We start from the raw sequence: 22913 nt of genomic DNA, 5'->3' as shown, positions 1-22913 counted from the left end.
GAGCTTGTACCACATAGCTCTTACTCTTGTTGCTACAGCCACTAAGAGAATATATATTTCCTGTTGGTCACAGCAGTGCTTCCTCTGCTTCCCTCACATACCTCTTGGGGAACATAAATTCAGCTCACTGGACCAAGCTAACACTCTGACCAGTGTTAGTTGAGTCAGACTTTGAATGACGTCAAGGTGGTTAAATTCTCCAAGATGCTAGAACTGGCATCAGCAGAGTCTTGTCTCCCACCTGCCCTGCCTGGAAGCTTTTGATGCTCCCACAGCCACATATCTGAACATGCCTGCCATGCTGTCCAGTGAGCCCCTCACTTTAGTACTTAGCAAGGGCAATTCCTTAATGGCGGCTTCCCACGAAACTCATCATTCCCTGGAATAACAGCTCAGTCTCTCTTGCCACTATGCACGTGAGTGGTGCAGAACACATTGCGTTTTGATTTCTCTGAGCTACACAGAAATGCATACACATTCATTGTATGCCACATAGTACGTGTTACTTTAACTGGTGCCTTGAATATTGGTATGTAAGTGCCAAAGGACAGATGTCTTATCACATCTGTTCTTATGAAATATCAGATATCTGCACTGAAGGAGTGTTCAGAGACTACAGGAGATAGGAGCCTTGCAGGAGACTGGCGAGGAAGAAATGGTCAGAGCTGTTCCAGCTCCACATTAAGTCCTGTTGAGTTAAGTATTGCTGCCTCAACTGCAGTGTGCAAGGAGAGGCTTCTGCCTCTTAAGGACCTGGCCATTAAGACTGCTCTTGAATTGTGGTTAGCAGAGATACAAACACATCCATTTCTGTACTGATTTATTTGCCCCATTAAGACCTTTCATGAACTGCTCTAATGAGAAATATAAACACATCCAGTTCTTTATTGATTTATTTGTCTAAGAATGAAATGCTACAGATGGTTAATGCTCTTTTTCAGGAAGCTTTTTTGTTAATAGTGCAAGACTGTGCTTGTCTTATGAGCAGTAGGGTGGTTATTAACAAGTGAAAGTAAAACTCACTCTAGAAAGTCATTAAGTTTTTAGTCAAATCTAAATGATAATGCTAAAGGAAGACTTAATGATCACATAAACCTAAACATGGGGAAGGCTTTCAATAAGCTGTTTAGATTGCGTCAAGTTACATTTTATTGGATATTTAAGTACTTTTGGAGGCTGTCACACAACTGCTTTCTGCATTGGAAAATGTATAAATTTTAATGTCTTTAGTATTTTATTTGGATCTTTTCATCTACTTTAAAATTTTTATTATATTTATTTATTTAGTGGAGTGGGTAAGAAGGTTTGTGCCATAATGCAGGAGCCAGTTCTCCTTTTCACTGTGTGGATCCCAAGGACTGAACTCGGGTTATCAGGCCTGGAAGCAAAGACTTTGCCCACTGACCTATTTATTACTGGTCCTCACCCACTTCTTTGATTTGTGTATGGTGCATATGTGTAGTACAACATATGTGCACGCACATCCACCCCCACCCCACACACACTCACACATACACACACACACGCTCACTTACACACACACACACACACACATATTCTCACATACACATACACACCCACACTCACACTCACACTCTCACACATCTGAGAGGTGAGGCTTCCCTGGGGAGGCTGGTTATCCATATAAACAGAAGACTCCCTTCATCTTCAGTGTTCTTATCCCAGCCTCAAGTACATCCCTGGTTTTAGAAATTTTAGGTCAAAGCCAAAGTTTGAGAGAATGAATCTAGAGGGGCAGGGTTTGGAAGGTGAAAATAAGTTTCATTTTCAGGTTTGAGGTGATAAACCTAAAAAAGACATAAACAATTGGTGTTGAGGAAAGGATAAAGCCCTTAAGTGAGAAGTCAGAATTATGGCTATACATTTTGGAAATTATAATGAATTCCTTAGGAATGAACACATTTGCAAAAGTGAAAGAGACAAGTGTCGAGACAGAACCTTGGGTAAACTACAGAACTATTCAAGCAGACTGAGGAGAGCAAAGTATTGACTAGGCAGCTTGGGAGAGGGATGTCCCATATGGATCAAGGTAGGCCAAGGTGACAGAGGATCGCTCGGATTAATATTTGTTGAGCGGCTGACATGTGATAGTTGATAGCCACTTTCCTGTATTGCAGAGAAACGGTAAGCGTGAGGGCTGAGAAAAGCCACTGACTTGGTTGATGAGCGGGAACACATGCTGCAGTAGCTTCTCATCTGCAGCCATGTCAGGGCTGCATTAGCCTGTGTCTCACACAGCACCAGGCATGCCGGAAAGAGTTCAGTGCTGAACATGGGACTGTTAGAATGAAGAATTCCTTCTAGGTTGTAAAAGTCTTTGCCATCTAGACCGCATGTTCCATTTCTCTCCAAATTATTTTCCACTTTCCAAAGGGGCATTATCTAGTTTTTCAGCATCTCTGTGATGTCATGAGTAACCCTTTTCATTCTAAATTAGGTCTTATCAATAACCTTTTGGGTCAGTTCTAATGGCTGTGTTTTCACTTCTTGCCCCATCAGGATTCATTCAGTGTTGGTTTTGAAACTCTTACTCTGTTCTTACCCCATGAGTCATTCCTCAACTCCAAGTTCTGGGAACTGGGGAGGCGACTCAATGCGTAGACACTGTGCATTTCTATGGCGATGTCTCCGTTCAGACCTTCTGCCTATTTTGACTTGGGTTGTCTGCTCCTATTGAATATTAAAAATTCAATAGTGATTTGGATACTAGCCCTCATCAGGTAAATGATTTGTAAGTCTTTATCCCATTCTTTGGGTTGTATTTATTTCCTTGATGCTATCTTTTACAGGACAAAAATTTTAAATTTTAATTGTGTCCTATTCACTTTCTTTTTGTTTCTTGCTTTGTTTTTACATCCTAATCCAAGATTATGAAGATTTTAATCTATGTTTTCTCTAATTGAAATTTTTACCTGTTATACCTAAGTCTTCCATCTATGTCATGTTAATTTTTAGTATAGTCTGAGATATAGATCCATTTTATTTATTTTTGCACATTACTATGGAATGTGGTGTGACTGTCTTTACACATTTGTTGAAAGCCTAGATCCTTCTTCTTCTCCCATTCCTTCCAGCTATATTTATGTATGCATGCATATATATTTTTCCTGAACATACATAACTATGAGGAGATTTAATTTATAAATTACGTAAAGTAATATATTACTAGTAACTAATAATAAAGCAGGACAGTTGTAATAAGATGCTGTGGTAGAACTGGTAGCATCATTACTCTTCAGCTTTGTGGCCATTACTAAGTAAAATAAGGGTCACTTGAGCAGTGCTGCCATAGTCACCCTGATAACAGGACTACTAAGCAATTAGCAAGCAGGGAGCCATACCTCATGGGCACTATGGCTATAGGGATGATTTATGCACTAGGTGGGGTGAATGAGGTGGCATAATTGTATCATACCACTCAAAATGGTGTGTATATTATTACTTATGAACTGTTTATTTTTGGAATTTTCCACTTACTATTTTTAGATCGTGGCTGTCTGTAGGTAACTGAACTTACAGAAAGTGAGACCATGTATAAAGTAAGTAGACTGCTATACTTTGGTTTCTGTTACTGCCTAAAATGGCCAGCAGTCAAAATAGCATGTGATGTTCCATCTATTTCTCAAGAATATATTGTATCTGAAAACAGGTCTGACATTAGTCTTTAACCAGGTGGTTTGTTGTTGTTGTTGTTGTTGTTGTTGTTGTTGTTGTTGTTTTGAGATAGTCTCACTGTACAGGCCGTGGTGGCAGGACAGCCGGGGACTCTAGATCCCTCTGCCTTTGTGATGCTGAGATTACAGGTATATCCACACCTAGCTTCCAGTCAGTTTATTCTTCTAGTGGCCTTTTCTGTCCTCTGACTTTTATGATATTAGTTTGCTTTTGTGTGCTGTTGGTCACTTACCCCCATTATGTGTGCGGCCACATATTCCTCCAGGCTTTTCCATGTTGAGAAGAGCTCATCCAGTTTCCTGGCTTTGCCAGTTAGGTCGAGCAGAGCTGCTACTCAATCTGACTGCAGTCAGATAACATTTCTCACTGTATTCCACCAATGCCTCTGTTGCAGGTGAGCTCAGCTTTACCCAACCACGAGCGAGCCTCTCAGGCCTTCATTGTCTCCTCCTAGTAAACTAGATGTCTTCCAGCTCTCTGCTATGTTTGATATTAAATGCTCCTGCTAATTACATGGTGGTAGTCTTTTTTACAGCTCTAGCCATCACCTCAGCCAGGCACTTGGACCTCACAGCTAACTTACTGTATTAGCTTTCTGTGATTCCTTCTAGATCCTTCTTTCTGTTTTATTAGGCCCTGTGCTCACTGCCAGCTTAATCCCTGCCAAGTACCTTTCTCATTAAGCTGGTTTCCTCATGCAAGATCCAGGGTACCGCACAGTGGTGTGCACACTATTCCTGTCTCTACTACCCTTTCCTTAATTCCTGTTACTTCCTTAATGGTGCCACACTCATCTGGCAGCGTTTCCTTGCTCTCAGTCGCCATTTCCTTCAGCAGTTGGCTCCATTGATGGTGCTCTCTTCCTTTTAAAGTGTTTGCATCTCTGTAGTGTTTAAAGGTGGAATCTGCAGTAATGAAAACCTTGATGATAACCTTGCTCGTATCTGTCTTTTTGTGGACATGCTGCCTTTTATCGACATTGTTTCATGAGGGAACTTCATTTCTATTTTGTTTATGGTTCTTTCTACCTAGGCAGAATCTTTAACAAATTTTCATGGCCACGAGACCTTAATAGCATCATCAGTCTGCAGTTTAAAATAATGTAAAACAATGTCTTTTATCTCATTACCTCATTTTATTTTTTATGTCATTTTTAAAGGTCTATTAGAACAGTAAAAGAGTTTGAAAGTGTGTTGTTAGATACATTAAATCTAGTTTATTGAACAGAAGCCACTTGATATATCAGATTGTATCAAGAGAAGACTGCTTTTTTATATACTGGCTAGGCAATTTTTTATTGTATAATTTGGGGAGTAGAGATTTTTAACTAAATGAAAACCATTATAGACAATTACAATTAAGTTTAGTTGTTTTGAGGTTAAGATGTTTTTATGTCTAGATAGATGTTTTAAGTTGATAAAGATAAGATATGATAGATATTGATTTACACTCAGAATTTTAGAGGCACCAAGATAGGAAAGATGTTTACTTCAAGCTTGCCAAACACAAATAGCCAAAACACTATGAATGTAACATTTATATAATTCCTGATTGTTTCATGGTTCTTCTTGCTGTAGGTAGTTTAGTGTATATATGTGTAATAATATAAATGTACATGTAAAAAATAAAAAATTAAAATTAAAAAAACATAATAATTTTTTCTTAGCTTAAAATAAATAACTAGATAGGCCATATAGATAACTAGTACAATATAATAATAAAATATTATTTATAATAATATATTACCATTTTTTTCTATAGAAAAAATACTTTTTAAGATGCTTTGCCATGGAGTAATTTATCATACAAGTTTAAGAGAAAATCTCAATACATTTTGAAAAGTAAAATATTTACAAATCCTATTTTGTATTGAATTAGCACAAGAAAATTTTTAAATAATGGTAAAAGGATTAACAACCCCTAATGGCAACAGGAAAAAAAAAACGTCTGTTAGAAATGGAAGCTACTTTGCTTAAATACTGCAGAGATCAAACCATAAATTAAAATATTGATTATTTACCAATATCAGCCAGGATGTAGGAAAATGTGTATGGATACATACTGCTGTGTGTGAACCCATATAATCTTTTGTGGAGTGCAATTTGAGAATACTTGTCACATTTAAACATGCACACACCTCTTAACTTAGGAAAACAACTCCCTGGAATCAATCTCTCTCTCTCTCTCTCTCTCTCTCTCTCTCTCTCTCTCTCTCTCTCTCTCTCTCTCTCTTAATTAAAAATTTACTCATGTGTTCACTTTACATGCTATTGCAGACCCCCGTCCAGGTCCCACCCTCGTACCTTCTTCCCCTCTTCCCCCCTCCCCTTCTCCTCAGAAAAGGGGAGCCTCCACCCCACAACCCACCCTGACCCACCAAGTCACATCAGCACATGAGGCCGGAAACAGCAGCCCAGATAGGGGAAAGTGGTCTAAAAGCTGGCAACAGAGTTGATGTCAGAGACAACTCCTGTTGTGCTTGCTAGGGAGCCCACATGAAGACCAAGCTGCCGTCAGCTACACATGTGCAGGGGGCCTAGGTCCAGCCCATGCATGGTCTTTGGTTGGTGCTTCAGTCTCTGTGAGCCCCACAGGCCTCTGTTAGTTGACTCTGTTGGTCTCTTGTGAAGTTCTTGTCCCCTCTGGATCCCTCTATTCCCCCATCTCTTCCACAAAACTCTCTGAGCTCTGCCTGTTTGGCTAATATTTTTGGTGTGGGTCTCTGCATCTGTTTAGAGCTGCTGCTGTGTGGAGCCTCTCAGAGGATAGTTCTGCTAGTCTCCTGTCTGGTAGGGGCCTGGGAAATAGTGCATAGAGAGGATAGGGCAGACCTCACTGCTGCTGGGTTTGCCTGGAGGACTCCACCCCACCCCCACAACCTCTGATAAATACACATGCAGGCAAGGATGTGAACATAAAAAGGACAGTTTTAGCCTTAAAAAATGTAAAGTGTATTGATGTGCTTAAAAATATTTGAAAGAATAGGCCATTACTAGGTCACATTGAAGAATTGGCTGGAGATATCGTTGAGAAGAAATTTTAGTTACATATGCCTGTATTGCTTGAAATTTTATAATGATATAAAGCAATAAAATAATATATTCAAATTTAAAGCATTTAAGAAACAAAATTTCATTTTGATAAGTGGCCAAAGATCTATTAACATAGCAATTTAAATCCTTGTATGTTAATGTTATACTAGAAAGAATGAAAATAAGTAAATGAAATACTCATTGGTAGAAATTATATACACACAGTAAGTCTAAGAAAGACAAAGTTACTGAAAATTTAAAATTAGTTCAAGATTTAGAAAATAGGGCTGAAGAGATGGCTCAGAGGTTCTTCTAAAGGTCCTGAGTTCAATTCCCAGCAACCACGTGGTGGCTCATAACCATCTTTAGTGAGATCTGGTGCCCTCTTGGCATGCAGGTACACATGTGGGCAGAATACTGTGTAAATAATAAATCTTTAAAAGAAAATATGTACGAGAGCTGGTTCTTTGATAGAAGACCCTGGGAAAACTAGAGACAATGTAAAACCCTGAATAGTAATGAAATAATTTGAAAAGTTTAGAGAAAAAGGTACATATTTATATGTTTTGATAAAATGTATATAATATTCTAAGGAAGAATACATTTATAAAATGTATGTATTTTTCTTAAAATATTAAAAAACAAAATTAGCTAAGAACCATAATTTATTAAAAGTGCTAGTACTTAGTGAAACAAAATATTTTCAAACCTTTAAGGAGGAGACACAGTACATAAATTATTGGAATAACAAACAAATGGAAGCATTTAAGATCATTTTTGTGTTTGGTATAATTTTAAATTTAATTGTGTATGTATGTGTGTATGCACACGTGCGTGTGCATGAGAGAGACAGAAAGAGCGAGCAAGCAAGAGCTGTATGTCAGTGGGTCTTCCATGCCATAGCATGTATGAAAAGCCAGAGGAAAGAAAACTATGTGGTGTCAGTTATCATGGGTTCTGGGGGTTAATCTCAGTGGCTAGGCATAAAAAAAAGTACATATCTGGGCAGTGGAGGGTCATGCCTTTAATCTCAGCACTCAAGAGGCAGAAGCAAGTGAATCTCTTGAGTTCAAGGCTAGCCTGGTCTACAGAGTGAGTTCCAGGATAGTCAGGGCTACACAGAGAAACTCTGTTTGTGGGGGAGGTGGGTTTGCATAATAACCTTAAAGCCAACACTCATCTGTTAATATGATTCTTGACAATTTAAAAGAGATGTCACCAGCACCCAGAACAAGAGCTGGTGACTTGGTTTCTCTGTCCTTTGCTGACTGTCTTAGGCAGTGTTCTGATGCTGTGAAGAGATGCCGTAAGCACAGCAGCTCTTATAGAAGAAGGCATTTAGCTGGGCTGACTTGCAGTTTCAGAAGTTTAGTCCATTATCACCGTGGGGGGAGCATGATAGCGTGCTGGCAGACATGGCGCTGGAGAAGGAAGTAACTCAGAGAGTTCTACATCTGGATCTGGAGAAGCAGGGAGGGAGACTGGGCCTGGCATGGGCTTTTGAAGCCTCAAAGCACACCCCTCACTGACACACTTCCTTCAACAAAGCTACACCTCCTAATCCCTCAAATCCTCCACTCCCTAGTGACAAAGCTTTCAACTATATGAGCCCATGGGGGGCATTCTTACTCAAACCACTGTGCTGACCCACTCTTATGTTTATCATTTCATTTTTCCCTCATGTTTTGACAGTCTCACTTTATAGCTCAGGGTGGCCTGGAACTCACTGTGGCATCCAGGCTGCCCTCAAACTCATGGCAGTCTTTCTACCTTGGCCTCTCAGATACTGGAATTAGAGGTATGAGGCACCATTCTTGGGTTGACCCACCCTGAAAATGAAGGGTTTCTCCCATAGCTTCCATGGCACCCAAAGTCAGTATTGAGAGGGACGGGGAGATTATTGGAAGGGAGCGTGGGTAAGAAAGAGCACAGGCAGAAGGCAGCCTCCATGCCTCCCTTCCTTCTACATAAGGACAGAGTTCACTTAAAGAGAGCTCTCAGTGCACAGTACTTCATCATCTGTTTTACAAGGACAGAGGTTCTTTTTCTTTTCTTTTCTTTTAGGCCATGTATGTATTTGAGTGTTTGTACACATGTGTAGATATATATTTGGAGGCTGTTGGAAATCTCAGCTGTCTTTTCCTTGGGCTCTCTCTGTCTGTCTATTCATCCATCCATCCATCCATCCATCCATCCATTTATCCATTCATCCTCCTGTATGAGACAAGGTACTTGTCTGGGCTAGAACATGCCAAGTAAGCTTAAGCTGCCTGGTGTCAAGTTCCAGGGATCCTCCTGTCTCCACTTCCCCATCATTACGATTAAGAATGCATATTAACGTGCCTGGCTTTTAAATGTAGGTTTTGGGGATCAAACTCCAAGCTTGCAAAGCAAGCACATTACCAAGTGAGCCTCAACCCATGTGTCCGTCCCTTCCTTGTCATATGTACCTTCTCTAATGTCTTTACTTTAGGCCTTTATACTTTTGTGCTTGCTTAAAAGAAGTGCAAAGTAACTGGGTGTGTTCATCTTCCATGATGTTATCATTCATAGCAAGAAGAAACGCCATGCAGCATTGCTGTTGTTGGGTGGTTAGTCTGAGAAGCTCCTCACTGATACTCTCACATGGGGTGTAGCCTGCATCTTCAATTACACTGTAGGAAAGAATTGACGGGTTGTTATAAAGCAAAATTGAGTCTACTAAGAAAAGGACACTGTAAGCCCAGTGTGTAGATGGACTTCTTATGTGTCTGTATGTGGTGCTATTTTGTGGCTTTTGAAGTTACATTGTTCAAATGATGTCATCAATATCTAAGTTTAAAAGAGGTAAAGTATTTTGGTCTACTTTTGGAGGGAATAGTCCTGAGGATCACCTTGGAGCCTTGTACATGCTAGGCAGTTGCTTTGCTAAATTAACTACATCTCTAGCCATGACTTTTTGTCTAAAGGATTTTTATATAAAGGTGTCTTATTAGGTAAGTGGTACATATTTGCAGATAAGAAAGGAATGCTGTTAAGATTAAGGCGTAGGTCAAAAATGTCAAAGTAAGAGGTAGGTTGAGGAATATGTTTTTATTATGTGTGGTTCACAAACCTTCTTGTAAGATTTTCTCAGAAAAAAAATACAGCTCAGAGATGAAAAAGAGTAGTGATAAGGTTAAACTTAAACTTTGGGGCTTAAACATGGTCATTAGTCCTGTCTGTCTGTCTGTCTCTATCTCATCTCTCTTTCTGTCTCTCCATTTTATTTTGGTTTTGTTTGTTTGCTTGTTCGTTTTTGAGACATTATCTAAAATAGAAGCTGATTATTTACCCAAGGATGGCTTTGTATTCCTGATCCTCTTTGCCTCCACCTCCCCAGTGATAGAATTAAAGGGATATTTGACCATGCCTGGCTCATTAGTTGGTTTAACATTCTTATTTGAGAAATCTCTCAGAAAACTAAATATTATTTCTATGCAGGCCATCTTCACTGTGTTGTTTTAGTCTAGTCAAAATTCCTGACTCTCAACCAGCAAGAAAGGCAAAGCAGACTGGAGGCGGTGAGGCTTTCTTTGCCTTGCTATCTCCTGTCTTTTATCAGGTCTCTGTTGGCTTGTTTCAGTGCTGGGGATTCAACCTAGAGCTTTGGTATGAGGAACCAGCTGTTTACCTGTGAGCTATTACACATCTCCAGTTCCATTTCCGACAGGATCTTATTGTGTTGCCCCAGCCAGCCTTACCCACAATCCTCCTGACTCATTCTCCAAGTGCTGGGCTTATAGATATGTATTTGTAGCAATTTCAGTTTAGTGTTTCATTTCCAGTTATGAGGTCAGTTGCTTGAAGTCCTTGTCCCATCGTCATAGCGAGCATTCTACCACAGATCTGTAGGTGTAATTCAGCCCACCTACATAACCATATTTGAGAACGTCTCCTGGATTTGCCCACTGGAGAGGGACCACGGGATCATCCAGCCTTTGTATAATGTCACAAAGGACAGGCAAGCCACTTAGCAGGGTGGCTGTGTGTTTGCACTCTTACCTCAGTGCACACTGCCTTCCTATATCTTGCCTTCCCATATCTTGGTCAATGTTTGCTACTTTCCACCATCCTGCTGGGTGGAAAGCCCTGTCTCACTAGCCTTTGGTCATCGTTGTACTTTGCACATCCTGTTAGTACTGATAACTCCCCACTGGCCAGTCATTGTCATACTTTGTTTTGTCATTTTATGTGTTGACAACCACTTAAGCTTCTGTTTCCTTCCTCGTATCTTTGGTCCTTTTTGCTGTGAATTTCATGTGATGTCATTAAGTGACAGGCTCTTCTATATTAAAGATATCTAGTCCATTATCACTTTTAAATGTTTTGAGGTTTTTTTTCTTCCTTAATTTCATTCTTCCTAATTCTGTTCATGGTCTTCTGTATTGGATATCTTCTGTATTGGATAAAAATTGGATATTTTTAGAGTTGCTTTAAGGTCTTTTGTTCTCTGGTATTCTGTACCAGGATGTGTTACCCACGCTGGAGGGGTGGCTCAGTGGTTAAGAGCCCTGGCTGCTCTTCTAGAGGTCCTGAGTTCAATTCCCAGCAACTATATATCCAACTATAATGGGATCTGTTGCCCTCTGCTGGCATGCAAGTGTATATGCAGACAGAGTACTCATATATACATAAATAAGTCAAAAGGAAAAAAGAGAAGAATTTAGAGTGCTACCCCACTGGATTTTCAAGCCTACTTTTACCTGTGGTCTTTGGAGACTTTTTGACTTTGTCTCATTGTGCTTGCTGTGTTAACTTTTGGCTGCTCTTAATGGAGGTTTAAAAATGGAGGGAAATGAATGAAAAATCCCTTCTTCTCTAAGTTCTTCCAAGGTTGAGCCCTTGACCCTGTTTATACGTAAGAATCCTACAGGCTCATCTGTAGCTGGGTCAGAAGGGGTGCTTGTCTTGTCTCCCTTCTGAGCTGTGTACTCAATATTCCTCCAAGGAATTTGGAATCAGGGCCAGTCTTAGCTAGTTTCTTGGAGGAGTTGCAAATTGAGAGGTTTGGAATGACTGTCTTCTACTATGGACACAAAGAAATTAGAGGAGTTACCTGAAGAAAGAGATTGAAGATGTGAGCAAAGAAACAAAGGGAAAAGGCTATGGTCCCGTAGAGAGGAGAGAGTTTGAGCTGGAATGTGAAAGTAGTCGGCCTGAATCCTGATGGCTTTCCAGTCTCTGGTTCTGTTCTCTCCTGATGCTACATTACATTTCCTTTTGTATTAGATAGGGGTGGCTAACCACTGTAACAGATAGACTCCAAAGGATGTAATGGCCCTCACACATTAGAAGCTTGTTTCCCACTTATGCAAACAGGACCAGATGGCTCTAAGTTAGCAGGGTAGCAGCAGCAGAGGCCTATGCCACAGTTACTTAGGAACCAAGGCTGATGGAGGCTCTGCCATTTGCAGCATATGACTTTTGAGGTCTCTGTGGACGTTAGTATCCATCCCATAGAAGGAAAATGATCATGTAGTTGAGCTTATGGGAAGCTTTATAGGCCAAGTTTCTTTGGGTGGAACTCTGTCACATGGCCACATTAAACTCTATAGGAGGCTGGGAAATGTAGTTTAGCTATGGTCCCAGAAGGAACAGGAAATGGGTTTAGTGAACAAGTAGATTACTACAACATGCTTTGTATCTATATGATATCTCTACCTTTCTAATCAAGTTCCTGTTTTTTTTTTCCTTAAATATGTTTGAGTTGCTTCTTTATTTGGACATCATATTATGTTTTTGAACTATCCATATTTAAAATAGAAGAGACAAAGCTGATTAATTAATTTTCTCAGGCAAATTGGGCCGATTTCCACCCATGATGCACCACCACTCAGCACCCTCAGATGGTCAGATGCCAGGGGCACGTTTCCAGAGGTCTCACCTTGCAGAGGCCTTTGCAAAGGCCAAAGGAGCAGGAGGAGGTGCTGGAGGAGGGGGCAGTGGAAGAGGACTGATGGGCCAGATCATTCCAATCTATGGCTTTGGGATTTTTTTGTACATACTGTACATTCTGTTTAAGGTAAGTGGAATTGTCTTATACAATATGTCAGTGAAAATCTAATGTCATTGTAATAAAAATCATTGTCTCTGGTAAATCCTTGTAAAGGTCTCACAGCCCTTTCAAATCCATCATCTCTTTAAAAACCTTACCATCTCTTTGTGAACTAGTTAGGATCACTATCATCTCAATTTTACAGATGAGAAATCCTAGCATAAATTGACAAGTAAAATGTAAGGCCAGGATTTGAACTTAGATCTGCTAGTTCATAATCCAATTAGCACCATAATTCAAAGAAAAATAACAAAAGACGAGGCATCTTTGCAAGCTGATAGACCATAAAGATGCTCTGCAAAGTGGCTTGTTCACAGGAGGCCAAATTTAATGGTGCCAAGGTGTGTGGGATACTGTGTTTGGTGTCATCTCTGCCATTCTGTCATATCCAGACACTAAGCCCAGCATTTTCTGGCTCTGGGGAGTTTTGCTGGGTCTTTTAAGGCATACTCACCAAATAAGTTACACCTCCAGGCAGGCTTCTGTGGGTTACAGGCTTCTTCTTGGTACGGATGTGCAGAAGCTTCAGCTTACACCCATGCCTGAGTAATATGAGGGGAGTTTAGTTTCTTCCCACCCAGGAATTCTGCAGATGGCCTGAACTGAGATGAAAATGTCACCTGTCACTGGGTGAGCATGGGGACAGCAGATGAAAATGTCACCTGTCACACTGGGTGAGCATGGGTACAGCAGATGACCACGCGGTTTTGTTCTCCTTGTGCTTTGATCTTTGCTTCCATAGTTTTTACCTTCTTGACTCGTTCAGTGGCTTTTTAAAAAGACATTTCTCTAATGTTGATACTTGGTTTGATTCCTGACTTAATTTTTGTCTCCCAGCTTTTCTGTTTTTCGTTTAACATGAGGTGTTCCGTGACTTTGAGGTTCTGAGCTGCTGTTGACGTGCTGTACCTCCTTCATCCTCAGCTCTCCAAGGGGAAAACTGCAGAGGATCGGAGCTGTTCCACTGCCCCACCCGGAAACACTCACAGGAAGATTAGTAAGTGCACCTTCCCTTGCATTCATGTGGAATACAACCAGGAGGGAGGGTCTGTGATGTGTCCCCAAAGCGTTTCCAAAAAGTTGTGTATAGACAGTGGGCCCTAAAGGGCTAATACTGCAAAAAGCACAAGGCTGCTAGTTCACTTTGGTACGTATTAGCAAATTTACATGAACGTTTGGATTAATTATTTTTCACTTAGACTACAAAATATTTTTAGCAAACATGTTTATTTCACAGAGAAAAACTGAGGGAGAAATTGTATTATTCTTATACTCCATTATTAGCTCTTGATACTTTGGAGTTTTGAAATGTGCTATCAGATAGTGCCCAACCAGAATTTTCTGTCAGGGGAAATGAAATGTATATAGTATAGTCATTTTCTCTAAGAATTTTTAGATTAGAATGATGTCAAAAAAAATAATCTGGGGCAAAGCACTTACTGAGTAAGAATGCTCAGCGCTCCTGGAAAAAACCAGGGATAGCTGTGCACGCCTGTAACTCCGACGCTGGGGAGCGGACACGAGCAGAGCCTTAGCTCTCCTGGCCAGCCAGCCTCGCCAGTTCGGTGGGGTTCTTGTTTATTGTGATAGCCCAGTTCAAGGGAATACGGGGAAAGTGCTATAGGAAGACCCTGTGTGAACTAGTCAGGGTCACTCTCATCTCTAGCATCTCAGTTTTACAGATGAGAAATCCTAGCACGCGCGTGTGCGCGCACACACACACACAAACACACACACCCCACACACACACACACATCGCCACCAACACCACAAAAATAAACAAACCAAACCAAAATAAAAAAAAAATAAAATACAAAACAAAAATAAAAAACAAAGACTTCTAAGATCTATCTCTTGTCAGAGACAGAAGTAAATCAAATGGTTTCCTAAGACTGCTTTTTATAAAACAATAGCAAAAGAAATGAGTCAGTTTTGTCCTTTACTTATAAAATGTGCAAAAATAAAAATAACCTCAGCACCACACACTACAGTTTGTACCCACTTCACAGGTATTAACTGCATTAAAAGGCCTTTTAGACCCAGGCAGTTGTGGTGCATGCCTTTAATCCCAGCACTCAGGTGGAAGAGGCAGGTGAATCTCTGTGTTCAAGGCCATCCTGGTCTACAGAGGAAGTTCCAGGACAGCCAGGCCTACACAAAGAGGTATGAAATAGAAATCTAGGTCATTTATATACTGAGCAGCATTTCATTCATACTGCCTGAAAGTTTACTTCGTGTTTTAAGTGTTTAATTTTTTTCTGTTGTGTTTTTAGTATCTTAGTATTTCAGTGTGGGTGTATGTGTGTACTTTCTGCTGACTGTGTCTGAGAAAATTGCATCTAGTGGGCAGAGTTAGACCCCAGCATGGTCTATTCTTTATTCTAGACGACCAGGGTTAGAAAACTTTGGGCATAAAGGTCTCAACTATAGTTTGGGACTTTCTATTGCCCAGACATAACACCGACACTCCTAGTTCCTAGATACTTCCATTAAGGACAGGCAAGCAGGCTTACATAGAGTCCTGATCCTTTGTCTAGTCCTGCGTGGGCTTGGTGCTGCACCGAGAAGCACTGTTGGCTCACACACACTGTCATCTCCCTTCTTCTGCATTTACTCTGGGGTGACTTTGCAGGGTGTTTTCTGTGCCGGATGTTTTCTTTAGTTGGCTCTGCTGAATTACTATGGAAGAGAGAGTGATTTGTTTATCATCCCCTAAATGAACACGTATCCTGTTGCGCCTGGTGGCCAGCCCTCCCTCCCTCCCTCTCTTGTCTCTGCTGATTGTTCTGTTCTGAACAAGCCTGGATTAGCACAGGTCATTTCAGCTCGCCGCTTCTTGGAAGGGCTTAGGGAACTGTGTGTGATGGTTCTTAGATTGATGCTTGATTGTTTATTTTTTCAGCCAATTTTGAACTTGTTCAACTGCAAGAAAAATTAAAAGAGACAGAGGAAGCCATGGAAAAATTAATCAACAGAGTGGGACCTAATGGTGAGAGGTAAGCTTTCATCAAGAAGACTCAGACAATTTCATGTTTAGAGTGTCTACACTTTTGCTTTTGATGTATAGACGACATATTTCATCTTATGTAATTGTCAGCTTAGGTGCAAGGTATGTATTATTTCTCAATGAATATTTCCATTTTCATATCACTGAGAAACCTGTTTTCAAGTGTAAATGTGTTACAAGTTATTGTGAGAGTTTGTGAAATTTGTAAATCTTGTAGGATCAAATAGCCTAGTTTTATGAACGATCTTTCCCTAGTTGTCTAATATAAAATTTTAAGTAAACCTGGTTATTAGATGTTGTATTCTTGGAGATCAAATAAGAAAAAAAGCAAGGACCTTGGAGAAATGACTCGGTGCTTAAGAGCGCTGGCTGCTCTTCAGAGGGCCTGGGTTCAGTTCCTGGCCCCTGCATGGCAGCTCACAGTTTCTGTAGCTCCCATTCCAGGGAAGGGATATGTTGCTCCCTTCTTGCCTCCATGAGCACGTGTGTTTCACAGGTCTCAACCCGTGAAGGAGCAAGCACATATAATGAGACACTAAACTCTCGGACCGAGCGCCTGTCCCCAGCATAGGCATTCTCGTTTGGTACTGACTCATTCCTAGTGCAGAACTAGACGTGCAAGGTGGTGTCAGGGGCCAAGTTAACTATTGAGCAAGGCACGCTTCTATTCCACCACACTGGCCAAATGTCTGAAAAGGTAGGTGCAGGAGCCTTGTGAAAATGGGAACAGCTAAGAAAACAGGGCCCTAAAAGAGCCAGGAAGCAAAAAGCAGAATGTGGTATTGTATACCAAGACGGAGTCAGTCTTACTGAGCCTCTAGCAGGGGAGAAGAGAGAACTTGGCGATGGGTCATAGAATCTTACGCAGGGTATTAAACAGTCTCTCCTGCACCTTCAGGCCTCTTCTGTTTGCTGTCTTTCAACCACTTGTGCTCTATCTCTCTCTCTTTGATCACTGACATCTAGGGTGCCCATCCTCTGTTGCATGTAAGAAGAATGGGCATCCTCAAATTGCAGGTTCCTGTCTGCGACTGGATGGACACACAGAAATGATTTCTGATGTGACCAGTAGGATTTTTCAGACACCTTTCACCTACATACACTTTCAGTGACCTCTATGTTATGTCTGATGTTAAACACAGTATCAAACTTGAAGACACAGGTTAAGGAACTAAGGTGAAATGTTCTAATTTCTGCCTTTAGAATTAGCAAGATTTCCTTCCACGAGTAGGATGTCTGGTCAGAAATGACTTGCCTGCTAGGAACATGGTGTGGCCTGAGGAAGCACTGATGAGCAAAGAGCCTGGTCTTGAGTGGCCCAGCCGTGCAAAACTTCCTTATATGCTCTCTCATATCCGCCCCAACCTATGTAACAACTAGGAAAACATTCAATAACCAGGTTTTACTTAAAATTTTATTTTAGACAAAACTAAGGAAAGATCATACCTAAAACTAGGTTATTGATTCTACAAGATTTGCAAATTTCACAAACTCTCATAATAACTTGTAACACATTTACACTTGAAAACAGGTTTCTCAGTGATATGACAATGGAAATGTTCATTGAGAAAGAACACATACCTTGCACCTTTTCATCTAGGATCTTGCAAATACCTTTTCCTTTGCTGAGGCATTGCGTGCCCTACCCTCTCCCCCTTCTCCCAACTCCCTGCCCAGACAAACACTCTTTTTGACTCTGGATTGCCATTGAACTCTCAACAAGGGCATCATTTTCTCTGAGAGTCCTTACCTGAAACTACAGGAGCAGCCTGGGTGTTCTTTTGTGCTCATATCCCTGAGCTTATTGGGTGATAAGTACAGCTTGCTGCCATCCAGGAATGTCTTCTCTGATGTCCTGTACTTGTCGGAGGACAGGATTGTCACTGTTCAGTATTGCTCCTCATGCTGGGGCACTGAGGACATGTGCACACCCTGAAATAATGAGTCTTTTAATACAGAGTCTCCAGCAGCAATAGCGTCTTCTTTGGAACAGCTTTTCGTTTGCTCTGCACAGCCCTGTTGTTAATGGCAGGCATTTGTTTCCCTGAAATAACCATGTCTGAGAGCACGAAGTATACTGCTATAGCAAACAAACTTAAATCTAGTGGCTTGAACAATTCAGCTTTATTGTGCTAGAGTTCTGTGGGTTAACAGTCCCATATTGAGAATCATTGGTATTGGTCAGATTCTCTTGGCAAGGCCCCTCAGCAGAATCTGTTTCCTTGACTTTTCAGCTTCTAGAAGTTGACTACACTCCTTGGCTTATGGCCCCTTCCTTTGTCTTCAGAGACATCAATATTGGGTTGAGACCTATTCAGATTATATCACTTTGTCCTCTGCTACCATCTTTTCCCACTTTTAAGGATCCCTCTAACAACATTGTATTCTCAGACAATCCAGGTTAACCTCCCATTATAATGTCAGCTGATTAGAAGCCTCAAGTTCACCTACAACCATGATCCCCTTAAAGGGAAGTTTATGGGTTCCAGGGACTGGAACCTACATATCTCTGTGGGGGATGGGGGTGGGAGCTTAAGATCTGATGAAAAGGGGAGAGCTGAATAAGTTTTACAAGATAGAATGGTTTCCTTAGGCAGAGTTCAGAAAAAGACTGTTTTAGAGACAGTAACAGTAAGAGGAGGCAAGTGTTTGGAATAGCAAGCAGTTGGCAGCTGGTGTGGGTGGTTACACTAAGGATAGAAAAAAAATGAGTAGAGAGGTAGGAAATGGGTAATGGTTACGTAAGATAAATGGACAGAGGTGGGAAAGGGGTAATGATTAGATAGCATAAACGGGTAGAGAGGTGGGTGGGTAATGGGAGACAACTGGGCAACTAAGACCTGTACCTGCAGTTGGAATTAGTGTTTTTGTGAAAGTTTTCAGAAGAAATGTCATGTTTTCCTGAACTTAAAATATAGCAGACATATGCCAGAAGCCTACTAAGAATATTCCATCAAAAAGCAGTGGGAAGCATTGGCGTGGTAGCCACTGTGGGTGGCAACAGGAAGACTGCAGGGTGCTGGCCAGCCCTTGCTATTCAGGGAGTTCTAGGGCAACCGGTCTGTATAGACAAATTCTGTTAAAAACAAAACCAATACACATAAAGTGATAGGTGGTGAAAATAGAAAACAGGCATGCATATTATGGGAATTTGGTTATTGGAAGCAAACCAGTGTTAGCAAAAATTTGGAGAGAAAAGTACTGAACTCAGAAGAATATATGAGGTATCTCATGATATCAAAGTATTATACCTCTAGTTTTTAGGAAGAGGGGCAATCACAGTAGCTCTTAGTATCTCTGAGGATGTAGGAAGCAGTAGTGAAGGGAGAGCTCCAAGATGAATTATCACCAGAAGTGTCCAATTCAGGCTTTATTTGCTCAAGATCCAATTGGTAAAAAAAAATATACAGTTGGGGCTGGAGAGCTGCTCTTCCAGAGGGCCTGTGTTCAATTCCCAGCAACCACATGGCAGCCCACAACTGTCTGTAACTCCAGTTCCCAGGGATTTGACAACCTCACACCTATGCACATAAAATTAATTATATAAAAAAAGAGAAAGCACAGTTGGTCCAGTGTGGCTCATGCAACTATCAATGAACCAATCACGACAGACAGGAAAATGGAATAGGAAGATTGCCACTTGACCACCCTCAAAGGGAGATAAAGGCATGGATGGCTCTACTGTAACCTGTAGTATGAGCAGAAGAGAGACTGCGTCCCCAGAGGAAACTAACTAGATAAGAACATGGAAGGAAGAGAAGGATACAAAGATGCTCGGAGATTTCTAGTTCTTCCTGGGAGATTCTAGCATTACCTAAGGTAAAACACAGAAGAGAAAGAAGATAAGGATTTTGAGATCGCGAACACAGATGACCATGGACTGAACTTTGAATATAGTTGAGATGCTGTCAGAATACCCAAGTAAACTATATAACAGCAACAGAAATGTGGGTCTTGGGAGCAGATTAAAGGACTGGGTAAGATCAAGGTCATGAGGAAGGATGAGAGCACCAGATCTGCTGTTACTTTAGTCTTTCCTTTTTGTTTTGTTCTCTCTGTATTTTGCTCCTGGATTTGGACGTGATGATCCTTTGGTTAGAAGTTAAGTGAAATTATTTTCCACCCGTGACCTTATATTTTTCTAGCATTTTGAAATCTGTCATATACAAAGTATTTATCATCCATCTCTGCTTGTTCATATAGCTCCTCATGATTCTTGGCCATGTGGGCCTTGGTTTTGAGGGATTAAATTTAAGGTTAATTTGAAATTCAATGTAATGACAAAGTCCCAAGTAGAAATGTTGAGGAAATAATTGGGCAACATGGACATCTGGATACAAAGTAAAGGTTAAAGACAGGGTTTGGACATCTTCTGTTTGGGGTAATGGCTTAATCTATGCTATTGGGGCAGCCTCCCATGAATGACTGCAAAAATGAAGACACAGGAGTCCAAAGATTGAGCCTTCATCATGGCATGGTTAGAAATAAAGGAAATGGTTAGAGAAGTGGGGGAAGTACAGATGTGGCTAACGCAGGGCGTTTCAGAAGGGTGCTCTACAGTAAGGAAAATCTAAAGAACAAAACCTGGACGATAAAGACCCCTAGACTCAGGAGCAAAACAGTCTTTGATGAATTTTAGGTTTTGGTAAATGATAGAGTGGAGGCACATAGGTATCTTGAGAGACGAGACTGTGGCCATGCTTCATGCACGGGCATCACTGCCCTCTGGGAGTCCCAAGGCTGAGTCAGGATGAAGCCCATGAAAATGTCCATTATTGTAAACTCTAAAGATGTGCTGATGTGGATCCTGCCCTCTGTCTTCATCAGGCAGCACAGACACACTTTTCAAAGTTAAAAGGATGGTTTAGTTTGGAATTTTGTTTGCTGGTGCTTCTCCAAGCCTGGCTGTCCTATTGTACTTGAGGGCTCTTTTTTCCCCTGTGTTAGGAAGCAGAGGCTCATTTTTATGCCATTCAGTGTCACAAAATTCCATGTACAGTTAGAGAAACGGTCTCTAAAAATTGCTGGCCAGAGCTTTCTGGAAGCAGGCAGGTTGTCCTATTCTGCCCCTGAACTCTCTCACAAAATGAGTCATTTTTATTAGAGGAAGTCAGATAACTGAGCTGGTTTTGCTTTCTTCCCAGTGAGGATGGTAGAAATGGCCACCCTCCGTTTTCTCAGTTGCAATCTTAATGTTTGAAGGAGAAACCTTTTTCCTGTTGGGTGAAGCTTGTCAGGCTCAACAGAGCTGATACAATGTAGAACTACACTGCCTAGAGGAGAGGGCGCTTCCCTTACTGACTCAGACGCTTTGGGCTTTAAAGAAAGAATGGGGAGTTCTCTTAAATCCTCCACTGCCAGTTTCTGTTTTCTGTGCAGGGTGCTGCCTTTCTGTGTGCTGCAGTGTTTTCCTCTCAGCTGTGTGGTTATCCTTGAGCCTCGTGCTGCTGTTGCATATATTTGCCTAGAACCACAGCTACACTGGTAGTCAGATGAGGTCTCTAACCTGTAGGAACTGAGGGCTGTGGGCTCACTGGTAGTGTTTGCTTAGTAGGCGTTCCAAAAGAAAGGAGAGGAGAGGGCGCGGAAGAGGAGGAAGAAGAAAAAGCACGAACTGCTAATCACCGTGTGTAAAATTTAGTTTAGGGATCTCAGTTCCCCAGTTTCCCTCATCCACATGATATTTCAGACTGTGTCCTTACTCCTGTGCACATGGCTAAGCCCTGTGGTTGCAGTCTAGTCCTTTCTGTAGTTGAGACAAGGGGCCTAGAACACTTTTCTTTGACAACCTTGCTTCAGAGAAAGAATCTCATAGTGAAGGGAAGAAATGTAAGAGTTTGAGGGAGATTGCAAGAGATGGGGAATCAGGCTGGTGAGGTGGGGAGCTGAGAGCACTGGGATCTTGTTTGCATGTTAATTCATCTTGGAACATCAAGCGGTCACTTGAAGTATTCTGGAGATTAAATTCCCCATTTATAAAATCACAGCATTGATCTAACATCTCTGGTTCCACCCATCACATTCCAGGATCAATTCTAGAATAATCACCTGCTGTTAGACCTCCTCTTTGAGGACCAAAATTGATCATGATGAAGTTTCTCCTGTTGCCTGGGAGTACTGACCACTAAATGGCTGGATTGTGTGATGTTTCTCAGCAGAACACAGACTGTGACTTCTGATCAAGAGAAACGATTATTGCATCAGCTCCGAGAAATCACCAGGGTCATGAAAGAAGGCAAGTTCATTGACACATCTACTCCAGAGAAGGAAGCCGAGGAAGCGCCTTACATGGAGGACTGGGAAGGTAGAGTGCCCCCTTGCTTCTTTATTAGCTGTCACCCAGAAAGGAGATCTTGCCAGCTTTATTAAAATTCAATTTTCTACTGAGACATGACATCTGTATATCGTTAGCCTGTTTTAAGTGTGCAGTTGGAAAAGTTTGGCAAATGTGCAATGGTAATCACAGTATAGTCTCAGAAGAGAACTATTTCATCACACTAGTAAGCCTCGCCTTCCACCTCTGGCAGCAGCAGAGCGGCTTTGGCTTTTTGTGTATAAATGGACTGATTGTATTGCAGATGTGCTGTGGTGGATGTCTTCTGTTTAGAGTAATGCTTTTGAGACTCATGTGTGGTGTTAAGTGTAGCACAAGTTCTTTCTGAAAGTATTGGGCAGTATTGTATAAATATATCACAATTTGTTAATCATCTCACTAGTTGAAAACGTTGGGCACTTTCTGGCTTTGAACGGAAGGATCCAAGCTGTTGTGAAGTTTGCATGATAGGCCTTTTTGGACACACTGTGCTTCTCTTTCAGTATGTGTTTAGGGGTGGAATTTCAGGGTTTATAGTGAGTGCATTTATTAGACACTTTAAAATGGCTGTATGTTTCTCCTGGCAGCTTTTGAAGGTTAGTTTCCCCATGTCCTTGCTAATGTACTGTCTTTGTAAATGCTAGCCATTCTGATGAGTTAGCAGCGGTACTGTAATCACAATTCAAATTTGCATTTCCCAAGTGACTGTGATGCTGAACATTTTTCATGTGCTACTTGCAAACTGTGTGTCTTTGTTGAAGAATCTGTTCAAATTATCATTTTTGAATT

The 22913-nt window shown here is 41.1% G+C and overlaps 1 protein-coding gene across 2 annotated transcripts in view; it reads left to right on the top strand.

Annotated features, from left to right (window-relative positions):
- RIC3 (RIC3 acetylcholine receptor chaperone) overlaps positions 1-22913 on the top strand; it is a 40653-nt gene that overhangs the window by 5446 nt on the left and 12294 nt on the right. The window contains exons 2-5 of one of the 2 annotated variants that reach the window (XM_084773659.1): positions 12545-12771; positions 13729-13801; positions 15707-15800; positions 21970-22115. In XM_084773659.1, coding sequence (XP_084629785.1) covers positions 12545-12771; positions 13729-13801; positions 15707-15800; positions 21970-22115 — 540 coding nt within the window. Of the gene's footprint in view, positions 1-12544; positions 12772-13728; positions 13802-15706; positions 15801-21966; positions 22116-22913 lie in introns of both variants that reach the window. The other variant, XM_084773658.1, reaches the window with a different exon arrangement.

Source organism: Acomys minous (genome assembly GCF_964271855.1).
Source record: "Acomys minous genome assembly, chromosome: 2".
NCBI lineage: Eukaryota > Metazoa > Chordata > Mammalia > Rodentia > Muridae > Acomys > Acomys minous.
Note: the sequence above shows the minus strand (reverse complement) of the source record. Positions and strands in the feature narration are given on the sequence as shown.